Genomic DNA, 13,099 nt, shown 5'->3' with positions numbered 1-13,099 from the left:
TAGTCTCACACACAATAACTGAAGCATATGTGCAATGATGACACTGACTTTTCGTCCTCCTTCGCCTCAAAATCATGGTAAAGTTTGGCGAACTTCGCATATATCGCAGAGCTTGCATCAAGCACATTTCATGTCCGCCCATCTGTGCAAGAGAATTTAACCCTTTAAGCATGCGCAATGTTTCAGATAGTATGGCAAGTGTAAACACATGAATCGGATATGGGTCACAGTTGAAAGAACGTGTAAACGGACGGTCCAAAAAATCGGATAAAGGTAACAAATCAGAATTGGGCATCAAGACCTGCAGTGTAAACGAGGCCTAAGAAGCCCCTCCTTCCGAAAAGGTGATCTGATTGGTTAGCTGGAACAGTGTGTTGTGATTGGTCAACTGCTACAAAAGTATTTCAGAAATGTCACGCCCCTTACCATAACCACCAGTTTCAACACCCTGTTATCGCAACTCAGCTAGGCCTCGTCGCCTTTCTCTCACGTTTTTTCTTACAATTGCGAGGTTACTTCTCGGAATTCGCAATTCTGACTTAGTTCTCGCATTAATTTCGATATATAAACTTGCAATTGCGAGTTATAAAGTCCAGTTATGAAGAAACAAAGACTGAGTTTATATCACGCAATTGTTTATATCACGCAATTCTGACTTTATAACTCGCAATTGCTAGTTTATATATCGAAATTTTGACTTTATAACTTGTTTACAAGTTACAAGAATTACAAATTTATATCATACAATTCTGAGAAAAAAAGTCAGAATTGTGAGATAAAAAATATTTTATGTTTTATTCAGTGGCTGAAACAAGCCTCAATACTTAAGCAGTAATTATTTAAATGAAGAATATTGTGACGTTTGTTCCCAGAAGAAAACTCGGGAAGACTACAATCAAGGCCTTTCAGGGAGTTCAGAAACATCGCTTACTGATATAGAGTGTGATTGTGACTGTGCTTTGTTATTTTGCAGACCGTTTTCATGCTCAAACAGCAACATTGCACACTAAAGAAATTTGAAAATGTAAAAAAGCATAAATGAGGTCCTCTTTAAATCTTTTGAAACTGTTCACCAAAGAGATTTGTTCAGATTCATTTACTGATTCATTCAGTGGCACTTTCTGAATTGCTACCAGTGAGTGTCTTTTTGAGTGTTATGAGTGAGTCACTGAATCATTCTTATTATGCTTTATTAAAATTTGCATTTTGATATTACAGTAGAGATGTATTTTCTGCCATATTAACATTATGTGATTCACTGCAGGTTTACCTTTGATTCTTGTCTCTTTTTTTTGTTCAAGATGAGATGCAGTGGCTGAAACTCACTTGTTCTGGTGTTTGGAGCCCTGCAGATGTGCATGATATTGTGCCACGGAGTTGAGCGTAACACTGCAAACCTCACATGTGTGACTCCGCTTCGGGCCTAAGAGCATACATAAATACATACACATCTATTAGACTAGAACTAACTATGTTGCTACACACAAACCAACAGCAAATGACCTCAAATCTTCTCTCAGGGTAAATATAACGACTTATTTAGACAAATGCCAACAGGCAGCTAGAATCATGAGCATATGACCATCTCTTCACAGTACATGAATTACATGAGGTAAATTAGCATACAGCCTGAATACAGCACATTGGTATTTTTTCAACAACAACAACAAAAAAATTCACTCTAAAATGAAAGAAAATAAAGCCTATTTTAAGGACATTTTTACACTATTTACATATCAATAACTGTTGCACTGCCTTAATAAAAGATTATTGTTTTACATACTATATAACAATACTTAGAATCACCATTGATATGAATGAGAATTACTAAAAAACATTATCTATTAGACAAATTTAAACAATTTCAAACAGTTTTTCTTTGTAATTATATTAAAATGGTGAAATTTTAATGATTTTGCTAGCCAACTACTGTAGCAGATAAGTTACACTGATAAAACATATAAACTGAAACCAATTGTTGTTTTATTGAGAAAGCATATTGTTTTTACACTTTTTGGATGATGTGAAATGTACACTAAATTATAGATCCTTACAATATATACTATTGAAAATAACCAGTGAGACTAATGAGAATAAAACAAAAATGCTTCATCATCAAAGTAATAATGTTAGAATGCAAAGAAATTCCTAATGGTCCTACAAATTTCTTTATAGAAAATATAATATTAATGTAATAATAAAATATACAACCATTTCTTTTGTTTTTTGGTATAAAATATGACGTGGACTTGTTTCTGTGACATTCATTCATATATAAAGGCATGAAATGCAGGCATGCATGCTCCAGTAAACAGGTTATGCATGAAACCATAAATATATATATAAATATATATATATATATATATATATATATATATATATATATATATATATATATATATATATATATATATATGCCTCCTTCACACATGAACATAAGCTTATGTCCAAACATGACTCATAAATTTAAAGAGCATGCCTATACACGTGGAACCATTTAGCGCGTGATGCGATTTACTATGGGGAGATGGGTGGTGTTAAATGACCCTTACATATGCCACATGACCCTTGCATATGCCACAAAGCAATAACCTCCTCTGTTTAAACAAGAGGAATCTTTTGTTATCCGAGTATCTGAGCGATCAGGCCAGATAATGAATGGAGGCTCATCTAGGAGCCTCATCAATACCATTTACCACGGATCTATATTCAGTCAAAGCCGTAGATTACGTTGGCCTCATCTTTGCAACCAAACTGCCTCAGCTTTTCTTTGGCATTGTGCATATTTGCAATGATTAAAAACACAACAGAAGGGGCCGTGAAATACACTGATAAGCCGTATCCTCCCACAGCTCTGTCTTCCTACACCAAATCTGTTCTCCGCCACTAACTAGGACAGACCAGTAAATGATAAGCTTATGTGAAGCTCGAAAAATCAGTTGCTGGCTTCCTGTGAGGTGGGAAGTCAGATTGAAACGCTATAAAATAGGATTCCATTATTATTGAGCATTGATTCAGCCCCCTGCTGTTAGCAATACTAACGGCTTTAGAACGGACAATTGCTTGTGAGTAGAAATAGCATGTCAAATACTATTCTAGTCTACGTTTATAGAAGACTAATATTTAAAACTCACCACACTATAACAAGCACGCCACAAAAATAGTGTTTTCAATCCCGAGAGTGCAGTACTGGGAAGCCTTAATGAAAACTGCAGCAATGAGTCATATTTATGAGTCACAAGCGTGACGTGAGGGACAGGACACTTCAATATGAATCTAAATCCAACATTTGGCTAAATGGCAGCTGGTAAACACCTCCCACGAAATGGTTCTCGTCCTTCTGCGCGTCAACTCACCAACGAGGTGGCTTCGCTGTCTGCAACTTCAGCCATTGACGGTTTGTTTGGCGAGCAAAGATCTTGTGCTCCGGGAGACTCTTTGTCGTGCCATTAATTACCTATTGATAACTGCCTCGTACGAAAACTCTTTAGCTATCTGCTGAATAATGCAAATCGTTAATGAAATGCCTGCTTGTGAAAAGACTCTAAGACCATTAAAATGCCTCTACTGAGACCTGTAAAACAGAGGATGGTCAATGCTAAGATGATATCTGTGCTTAAACGGTGGCATTTACGACGGGGTTATTCATGAGCCATTACAACAGACTGATGAAAACAAACATCGTTACAGTTGAATGTACTTTTTTAAAGGGACAGTTCAGCCCAGAATGAAAATTATATCATCATTTATTCACCCTCATGTCATTCCAAACCTATAAGGCTTTCATTCTTCCACAGAACATAAAAGAAGTCATCCTTACATGAAATACAATTTCAGCTTTTAAAGGAGAACTCCGGTCAATTTTAACATTGAGCTAATTTTTTTGTAAATTTGGAGTGCTGTCGTTACAGAGAACAACGACAAAAATCAGTGTTGCCTACACTGTGTTATCCTCTTTTTAAAATTTGCACCCTGTTGACTTCAATGGGGCAAGTTTTAAACCTGCTTTTAGCCTCTTAACATCCTTGATGTGTCATTACAAGTGCCCAGCCATGTGAGTGATTCCTTCAGAGTGAACGCGGGTGAATCTGACTGCAGTAGATGTGAAAGATATGAATAAAAATTATGTTTATTCAGCCAGCGCACATACCTTTGTTTACATCCTGTTTTCGGTTGAAGTCCACAGTAGTCGATTGTCGAGTTCACGTGCGTGATCATAGGTAACTAAACCTATGTGCGTGAACTCGACAATCGACTACTGTGGACTTCGAGCGAAAACAGGAAGAAAACACAGGTATGTGCGCTGGCTGAATTAACATCACTTTTATTCATATCTTTCACATCTACTGCAGTCAGATTGACCCGCGTTCACTCTGAAGGAATCACTCACATGACCTGTGCACTTGTAATGACACATCAAGGATGTTAAGAGGCTAAAAGCAGGTTTAAAACTTGCCCCATTAAAGTCAACAGGGTGCAAATTTTAAAAAGAGGATAACACGGTGTAGGCAACACCGATTTTTGTCGTTGTTCTCTGTACTGACAGCACTCCAAATTTACAAAAAAATTAGCTCAATGTTAAAATTGACCGGAGTTCTCCTTTTAAGCTTAAAAAGAATGCAAATCATAAAACTGGTGCATATGACTTGTGCGCTATATTCCAAATCTTCTGAAGTAATACGATAGCTTTGTGTGATGAACAGACTGGAAATTTACTGACCAGGTCAGTCAGTAAAAGAATCGTTAAAACCAAACGATTTACTGAAAAGATCCAACTAAATAAAACTTTGTTTTGATTGGTTCATCACACAAAGCTATTGAATTGCTTCAAAAGACTTGGAATATAGCACACACAAAATGGCATAGGCCACTTTTTTAATAGTTTAATGGTATTTTGCATCTTATTTAAAACTCCAGACCTCAGAACAACATGAGGGTGAATAACTGATGACAGAATTTTCACTTTTGGGTGAACAATCCCTTTAAATCCATGTGTTGTCTGTTCCTCTCAGAACATACCGTTCAGTTCATCTCCATCCTCCAGACTTTTACCCAGCTGTGCGAGGAGGTTAGCTTGGGCTGCATTTTTTTTGTGCTTCTTGCCTTCATAGTGCTGTCTAGCCATGACGGGGTTGTTGAACCAGGCCTTGCACATCTGGCAGTAACGGTGTGAGAGCCTGCCATGTATGGAAGGACTTCCCGGGGAATCTTCAGTCACCATATGCTCTGAACTGGCTGTCACCTCTGCAAGAGGGCAAAACAGACTTAGTATACTTGGTGCTCTGTTCATTAACAGGCTACAGATAAAGACTATGTTAACAAAACACCATGACTGAGAGAGAAACTGAGCCTTAGCACTCATACAGGAGATACACAGTTGTGGTCAGAATTATTGGCATCCCTGGTAAATATGATCAAAGATGGTTTATCCTTATGATCTTTTATTCAAAAAATAGCAAACATCTAACCTTTCATTGAAGTAAAATAATTGAAAGTGTGTGTGTGTGTGTGTGGGGGGTGTGGGGGGGGGGGGGGGGGGGGATAAGTGAATATGAAATAAAAATAAAAAAAATCTCCAAAACACACTGGCCACAATTATTGGCACCCCTAGAATATTTATGAGTAAAATATCTCTGAAGTATATTCCCATTAATATTTTAATTTTGTAGCACACCAGGGTGACTAGAAACATGAAATTGTCTAGCTATGATTTCTTGTTTCACAGGAGTTTAAATATGAGGAAACACAAAGGCCAAATTTCCTTTAATCATCCATCACAATGAGTAAAACCAAAGAATATAGTTCTGATGTGCAGCAAAAGATTGTTGAGCATCACAAATTAGAAAGTGTCTGCTTTGAAAATCCCCATTTCCACCATCAGGGCAAAAATTAAGAAGTTTCAATCAACTAAAGATGTTACGAATCTGCCAGGAAGAGGACGTGTGTCTATATTGTCTTAATGCACGGTGAGGAGGAGAGTTTGAGTGGCCAAAGACTCTCCAAGGATCCCAGATGGAGAATTGCAGAGATTAGTTGAGTCTTGGGGGTCAGAAAGGCAAAAAAAAAAAAAAAATTTCAAACAACCCCTACATCGCCACATGTTGTTTAGGAGGGTTTCAAGAAAAATCCTCCTCGCTCCTACAAAAACAAACTCCAGCATATTCAGTTGTCAGACACGACTGGAACTTCAAAAGGGACCTGAACCCTACAGAAAAAGAGTGGGATGAACTGGAGAGGAGAAGCACCAACATGGAGCTGGGAATCTGAAGGATCTGGAGAGATTCTGTATGGAGGAATGGTCTCTGATCTCCAAACTCATCAGGCATTACAGGAGAAAACTCAGAGCTGTTATCTTGGCCTTACAGTTAAAATATTATATCCATTTCTCATTTTATTTAACAATATCGGAGCAACAACAGCAGGTGTGTGACAGCATTAATAACACATATTAGAATTTCGGAGACATGCATACGTGATTCTATTGACATTTTTTTGCTTGCGGTCTGTCTCACCTGTCAAGGCGTAGGGCACAGTCTCATGTCAGTATGAAATATTTCATGAGTAAAGGCCGCAAATTAGGAACACAGAATGTCCCCTGTGGCTGCACCTTAATAAGGTGCATTCTGAATCTCATGACACTAATATGATGAATTTGTTTCATAAACAGACGGGAGGTCATTTGTCTCGCACAAGCTGGTGAAAGCTTCTATTTTCTCTGTTTGTTTTTAAGAAGTGAAGTTTTATTACAAAGCTAAGAAGATGCTAATTATGCTCAGTTATAGCAAACGGTAAACATAAGACTACACGCTATCCCGTGTCATAACATGTAGAAAATAGGAACAGTGGATGGCACAAATGGGGCGTCTTGGCTCTTCTCCTGTTTTTCAAATGGAAGATATCTGGGTAGATTCTGGCAGCTGTAAGAAATTGTAGTCTGCCTCGACCCAGATTCCACTCCAAAATATATTTTAGAATAAGCTCATCCCCAAAATGGCTTAATTATCATAGAGATGAAGAAAGTGAAGTTATATTGTTTCTTCACCATTTGGGTTGATCACATCCTGAGCAAATGGTCATGATTAATTGTAGAATGGGAATGGGTGTGGGACACCTTCTCAGACAATGGGGTGTCTCAACTTCATTAACATACAGACCACAGCTGTTACATTAAGAGTGGTAAACTGTAACAGGATAAAAGGTTTAAGATTTGGATGTTCTGGGTTCATTCTGACGCCGGTGAACCCAAGGTTCTTCGTGTACCTTGCCCCTGCTATGCTGTAATAAACTTTATTTTTGAGATCTTCGACGTCCACATCATTTTTTCTTACACAGCTCTACATGTGTATTTGTAGAAGGTGTCAAGACTTGATAATAGAAGCATTCTTTTTCCTTTTTTTTCATCTTCTTTCCGTCTCAGGTTCACTGAGGTGTTTGAATGGAAGGTTGTTTTCATTATAACACATAATCAGAGTGTGATATGAAACGCTACTGTGACAAATACAGTGGTCTGAGACCACAAGTGAAAATGGTTATATTTAACTTCTTTTTTTTCCACAATTTAATATATAAATGTTTCAATTGCAAATTATGTTATCAGCATAACAATTGGAGAATGAAAACTTCATTTCGTATTATTTAAACATTTCTCTGCCATTTAAATGTTTTCTGGATGTACCAATCAAAAGTGTGCGGTCAGCAAGATTTTTTTTTAAATAAATAAAAAAATGTATTCAGCAATTATACATTTAATTGATCAAATGCGACAGTAAAGACATAATGTTACAAAAGATTTCATTTGACATTTCTATTCATCAAAAAAAAAAATGTATCACTGTTCTACAAAAACATGAAGCAGCACAACTGTTTTCAACATTGATAATAAGCAGAAATGTTTCTTGAGCAGCAAATCAGCATATTAGACTGATTTCTGAAGGATCATGTGACACTGAAGACTGGAGTAATGATGCTGAAAATTCATTAAAATTACATTTTAAAATAGATTCACATAAAACAGTATGGAAGCTTGTTTCCGCCATGGAATTAAACAATTTAAAAGATAGACTTTTTATCTCACAATTTTGACTTTATAACTCGCAATTGCAAGTTTATAAAACTCTTACTGGCTTTTGAACGGTTTTGTACCCGTTTCTTCTGACATTATGTCTTTATGGGAAAGAGGTGCAGGTGCAAAAGATCAACATAATTTTATGTGTTATCATTTGGAGCTTTAATAATATCTTGTTCAAACTAGCGTCACAGTAATTGTGTAGATCTGCAGTGGACCAGTTTGATAATGGCAATGACAAAAATTATACCCTCATCTGTATTCCATCCTTGACCATGACCATTTTGTCTACACCTTATCATTATAGAGTGGTGCAGGAGTTACTTATTAGAAACATATGTTTTCAAAAAGAAACATAACTGCCTCAAAATTGCGTTTTTCGCCACACATGTAAACCGTAAAAAATGTTGACCAGAAAAATCATCATCAAGTAAGACCTTTATGACGGCGGTAGCAACCGTATAGCAACCATCCAAATGTAACAGAATAATGCTGAGCCTCTACTATGACTGCTGAACAAACAACAAAAGGACAGTTTCTTGAACCCTATTATGGTTACTAATAGTTTTTAATGGTGTTGCTTAGTGAGGCTTGCTATTTGAACAAACACTTTAAAAAGTCAGCATGTAACTCGTCCCGCACCATTTGTGCTGTGGACATAAAAGCACATTAAATCATGAGACTTGTTGATGAGAGGTGCGCTATTACTTTCTAAGTGATTGGACTATAGGATTGCCACCTGATGTGGATGATAAAACAGGAAAAGCTCACTTTTTTTGCAGAAAATGGCAAATCTAGTCTTGCAAATGGATTTAACCTGATATACTGTGTTGCATGGGATGGACACTTTGGATAATACACAACAACATCAAGAGGTTCCTCTCTTTTGTCAATGAGAAATGGCAGTTTCTTTTCTGCATATCCAGCAGTCATTCTGGATTGTTTTCTGAGCTCTTTCCATTTTATTCTTTTTTGGGTCATTTCGCACCCTCAGGTATCTTGGCCACGCGCAATTATGCATGCTAAGTGAGTCAGTGATGTGTTGTTCCTGCTAAAGGCCCTGCTCTTATCATAAACATGCTACAAGTGACAGTCTCGAGAACACAAACTCTGATTTGCCTAATGCACTCACGTTTGGGTGAATGAAAAACAGGACATCCAAGTCCTGATATACTGCAAACTTGTGAAACTCACTTGTCAACTTTATCATTAATTAATTTATTGTTACATTTTCTGACAATGTGTGTGCTGGTTCCAGAAGTATTCTTTTATTATTATTCATTTTTTCCCTACACACTTTTGATTTGAAGCAAAAAAAAGGTTTTGAAAATCGGACAAAAAGACAAAGGTACAAGACTGTGTACTCAATGGCTTTAGTGGTAGAAAGAACTACAATCGCCTCTTTTACGTCATTTGCAGTGCTTCATGAGAGTGGGCGGAGCTAAAAAGACCTTTTGGCACATGCTGCTTTTTTGTCTGTCTATCACTTTGTCTGTATTATGTACGACCTGTGTTTATGTAGCCTATTGTTTTTATATTTTTCTGTGTTCCTCTTCTCTCCCTTGTTTTGTCTGTTTTCTAATAAGTTGTCCAATGATGGGGTGTAAGAAAGCCATTGGTTGTCCAGTCGGGGCGTGGTCTTTATAAGGACGCTGCTGGAACTCGTCTGAGAGCTCGTTGGTTCGGTCGTACTCGGGTTGAGAGCTCCAGAATCCCTCCCCCGGCCGATGATCAAATTTGAGTGTATCAGTGATTAGTTCAAGTGAACGTGCAACCTACTGTAACATCTGAAACCGTTTTCCCCTATGTCTAAACAACATATCCTAAAAGTGTGGAGCGTAGGGGTGTCCTGCCTTGTTTATTTTGAAATTGGTTTGAGCTTTGTTTTTGGCAGGGAGTTAGGCAAGTTAAATGTATTTTCTTTTGTTATTGGATTAGGTTATTAATTCTCTCCTCTTTTCTTTTTATATTTGTTTTGTTTGTTATTTTGGCCTTTGGGACACCCTGAAGAGATGCTCTTTATTTCACTTGTTATTCCTTAATAAATCTATTACTTTTTCTGCTTAGATTTGTGTATGTGTTTGATTATCAACCGGAGTGATTCGTTGCTGGGATTCCATTACCACAAACCAACTGTATTTATTACGCCTCTTTAGAGTTTCCTATATTCCCCTAGAGTCGGGGCGTAATAGTCTGTATGTCTGTCTATCTATCTATCTATCTGTATTGTTGTCTACATGTTGCTTTTTTTCGACTCACTGATTGGTGTAATTTTCTGTACAGTATCATGGGTAATGTATTTTTTTACTGTTCAAAACAATTATACTGTTAAACACGATTATTTTAAAAAATAAGCTGAAATAATGCGGGCTGACAGCCAAATACCATCGATTAACAACATCGTAGCTCAGAGTAAGGCTGTCTTTAAAGGTTTAAAAGTTATCATTCAAAATCAGTTTCCTTATGGAGAAAATGAATGGAGTTTTTACTTCCGGAACCTAACTGTTGAACTCTAATGCAGTTGCTAAGATCTGAGAAACTTTGCATTGATATGTTGTTGCTGGGGTGTTGTGGGTGGTTGCTATACACTTGCTAAGGTCTTTTTGTGAAACTGTGCATTACTACGCAGTTGGGTTCGATTAATGGTCCTGTGAGATTGTTAAACAGTCGCTAAGGTTTCTAATTAGCTTTCAGTGCACTGCGTCACGATTACAAGGGTGTTTTGCATGGTTCCTATGCGGTGGCTAAGATCTTGTTGTATTTTTTTGTGCATTTCAGGACTTGTTAAGCACCTATGTTTAAAATGCAGGTTCAGGGTTTTTTAAAAAGACCAGAATTCTAATTGTGAGCAGAACTCATATCACACCTCATCAAACATCAATAATATCTAATAACTTGAGCATTAATAATAATGAACTCATTCTCAAGAACAAATTGCCTCATCTAATATTCAGAGTCTGTCCATGGCTAAACAGGTCACTTCCCCGCTGACTGCTTAAGACGTCATATGTGTGTAAAACTCATTTGAGTATGAATACTGATACAGGAACAGCTTGGCCTTCATAAATATGGTGATCTAGTCAGTGTGGAGCTGATCTTAGACCCCACCTCCTACCTTTGGATGTGATGGCAGGTGGTTCCCCCAGCAGTAGCCTCAGTCTCTTGGCATGGATCTTGCCCTGGTAGTGTGACTGGGCCACCACCGCTGAAGTGAACGACATATTGCACAGCGTGCAGCACTTGTTCTTGTCCACATCTCCCTCCGTACTGCCCTGGGACGACACAGAGACAGACACATACTCTGATATCCTTTAACCAGGAACGTTTATCATCTTCAGCTAATAATACTGGAGAACAGAATGATTTATGAAGCAAATGTGTTAAATCATAACTTTAAGAGGAAGATATGAAATTTGGCTGTCAAATTGGCAGATGTGGGTCGCGCTGTGGAGAAGTAATTTAAAAACTTATAAAACCGGTGTAGCATATATTCTACTTCCTGCACTGATGCAACAACTCTGAGTTTCTCATCTTGACTGAAATTTGGCTCTAAACTTGTTGTGGAAGTCAAATCGAAACTTTCGGTAAAAGCTAATTGTTGTTTGAAGTGCAGTCAAAGTACTATTTGAAAAAGTAGTTACACTACTAAGCTAATAGTATACTATTAATAGGACTATTAAACTAATAACAAAAACTTGAGTGGGCAATATTTTCAATTAAGAAATAAATTTCATTCAAAAAATAGCACATTTTTAAACTGAATCTATCTATCTGTCTCTATGTCTATCTATCTATCTATCTATCTACCGTCTCTTCGTCTGTCTGTGTGTGTGTGTGTAATTATACAAGTTGAAAAAATAGCAGAAGACAGCAGCCGAATGTTTTGTTATAAAAAAAAAAACTACATCTAAAATGCCATTTATTGTCTTCACAGTGATTCGATTCTGTGAATTTTGTTTCATACATTAACCTAAATCACACTTTCTTTCTACTGGAAAATCTAAGTTAAAAATTGGTGTCACAATAAGTTTAGTTAGCTACTCTCCAGCATTACTGCTGAGCTATTGCTTCATTCACTGTTTACAGGTACATCTGCTCTTCAGATCGATATATAAATCAATGGTCAATATCCTGAACACTAAGAAAGTGGAATTGCAAGGTCAATGACGTGCAGTAAACAATAAATAAAGGTTAGTTGTTGAGTCTTTAAGGAATTGTTATGTCATTTTCACTTACAATCATGTCATTTCAAACCTATATACTGTTATTTTTTTATAATACAAAAGTAGTGTTTGAAGAATCGGTATGCAATTTTTGCAATATAACAACAGTTTATAGTGACCATGTCTGTCAAACTTAAAAAAAGACCCCAAAAAACAACAAATACCAAAAGCACCATAAAAGTATCTTAATACAATCCATGAGCTGTCATTTGTGGTAAGAAAATCCAAATCTAAATTTCTCCTTTCTCCACGGAAAAATGACATGAGCTACATTTTTTTTTCTTGCATGAAATAAATCAAATTAAATGAGAACCTGATTGACTTTCTGAGCTTTAATTGTTCTATAACCCTTGAGCTTGAACTGAGGTCTGTCTTCCCTCCACAGGGCATTGATCTGTGTCCACTCATTCGGCTTCTTGTTATTCCTCTCCTGACACGCCATAATGTCTTTTTTTACTCTCCCGAGGGAAAAAACCTCACCAATCTGCAGCTAAACCGTCAATGTCCATTTAGATATTGACCTTGACTGGAAACAATCATCATGTCTGCGCAGGAGAGAAGCATCTCTTTTAATTTCAAGCAAATTTTTTAATATTGCTGGCAGTGACAAAAGAAAACAAACCAGTGTCTAACTCACATTATGAGTTAGAGTGAGATAAACCAAAGAAATACATGAGGAGCAGAGACTCAAATGTTTATAGATGCTTTATAAGTGTGTCTGCGAGGGTTACTTTATTGAGTTATTTTGAATTAAAATAGTCTTCTTATCTAATGCTGATTCAGTGCAATCAAGGTTAGAAAACTATGCTTA

At 36.9% G+C, this 13,099-nt stretch overlaps 1 protein-coding gene across 2 annotated transcripts in view; it reads right to left on the bottom strand.

The window, feature by feature from the left end:
* The window catches only part of zmat4b (zinc finger, matrin-type 4b), a 44,934-nt gene that overhangs the window by 16,617 nt on the left and 15,218 nt on the right, over positions 1-13,099 (bottom strand). For both annotated transcript variants that reach the window (XM_079861510.1, XM_079861509.1), the window contains exons 4-6: positions 11,181-11,337; positions 5,020-5,244; positions 1,327-1,423 (exon numbers count right to left, since the gene is read on the bottom strand). In XM_079861510.1, the coding sequence (XP_079717636.1) occupies positions 1,327-1,423; positions 5,020-5,244; positions 11,181-11,337 (479 nt within the window). The remainder of the gene's footprint in view (positions 1-1,326; positions 1,424-5,019; positions 5,245-11,180; positions 11,338-13,099) is intronic.

This window comes from Squalius cephalus (assembly GCF_949319135.1).
Source record: "Squalius cephalus genome assembly, chromosome: 24".
NCBI lineage: Eukaryota > Metazoa > Chordata > Actinopteri > Cypriniformes > Leuciscidae > Squalius > Squalius cephalus.
This window is presented reverse-complemented; position numbering and strand designations above follow the sequence as displayed.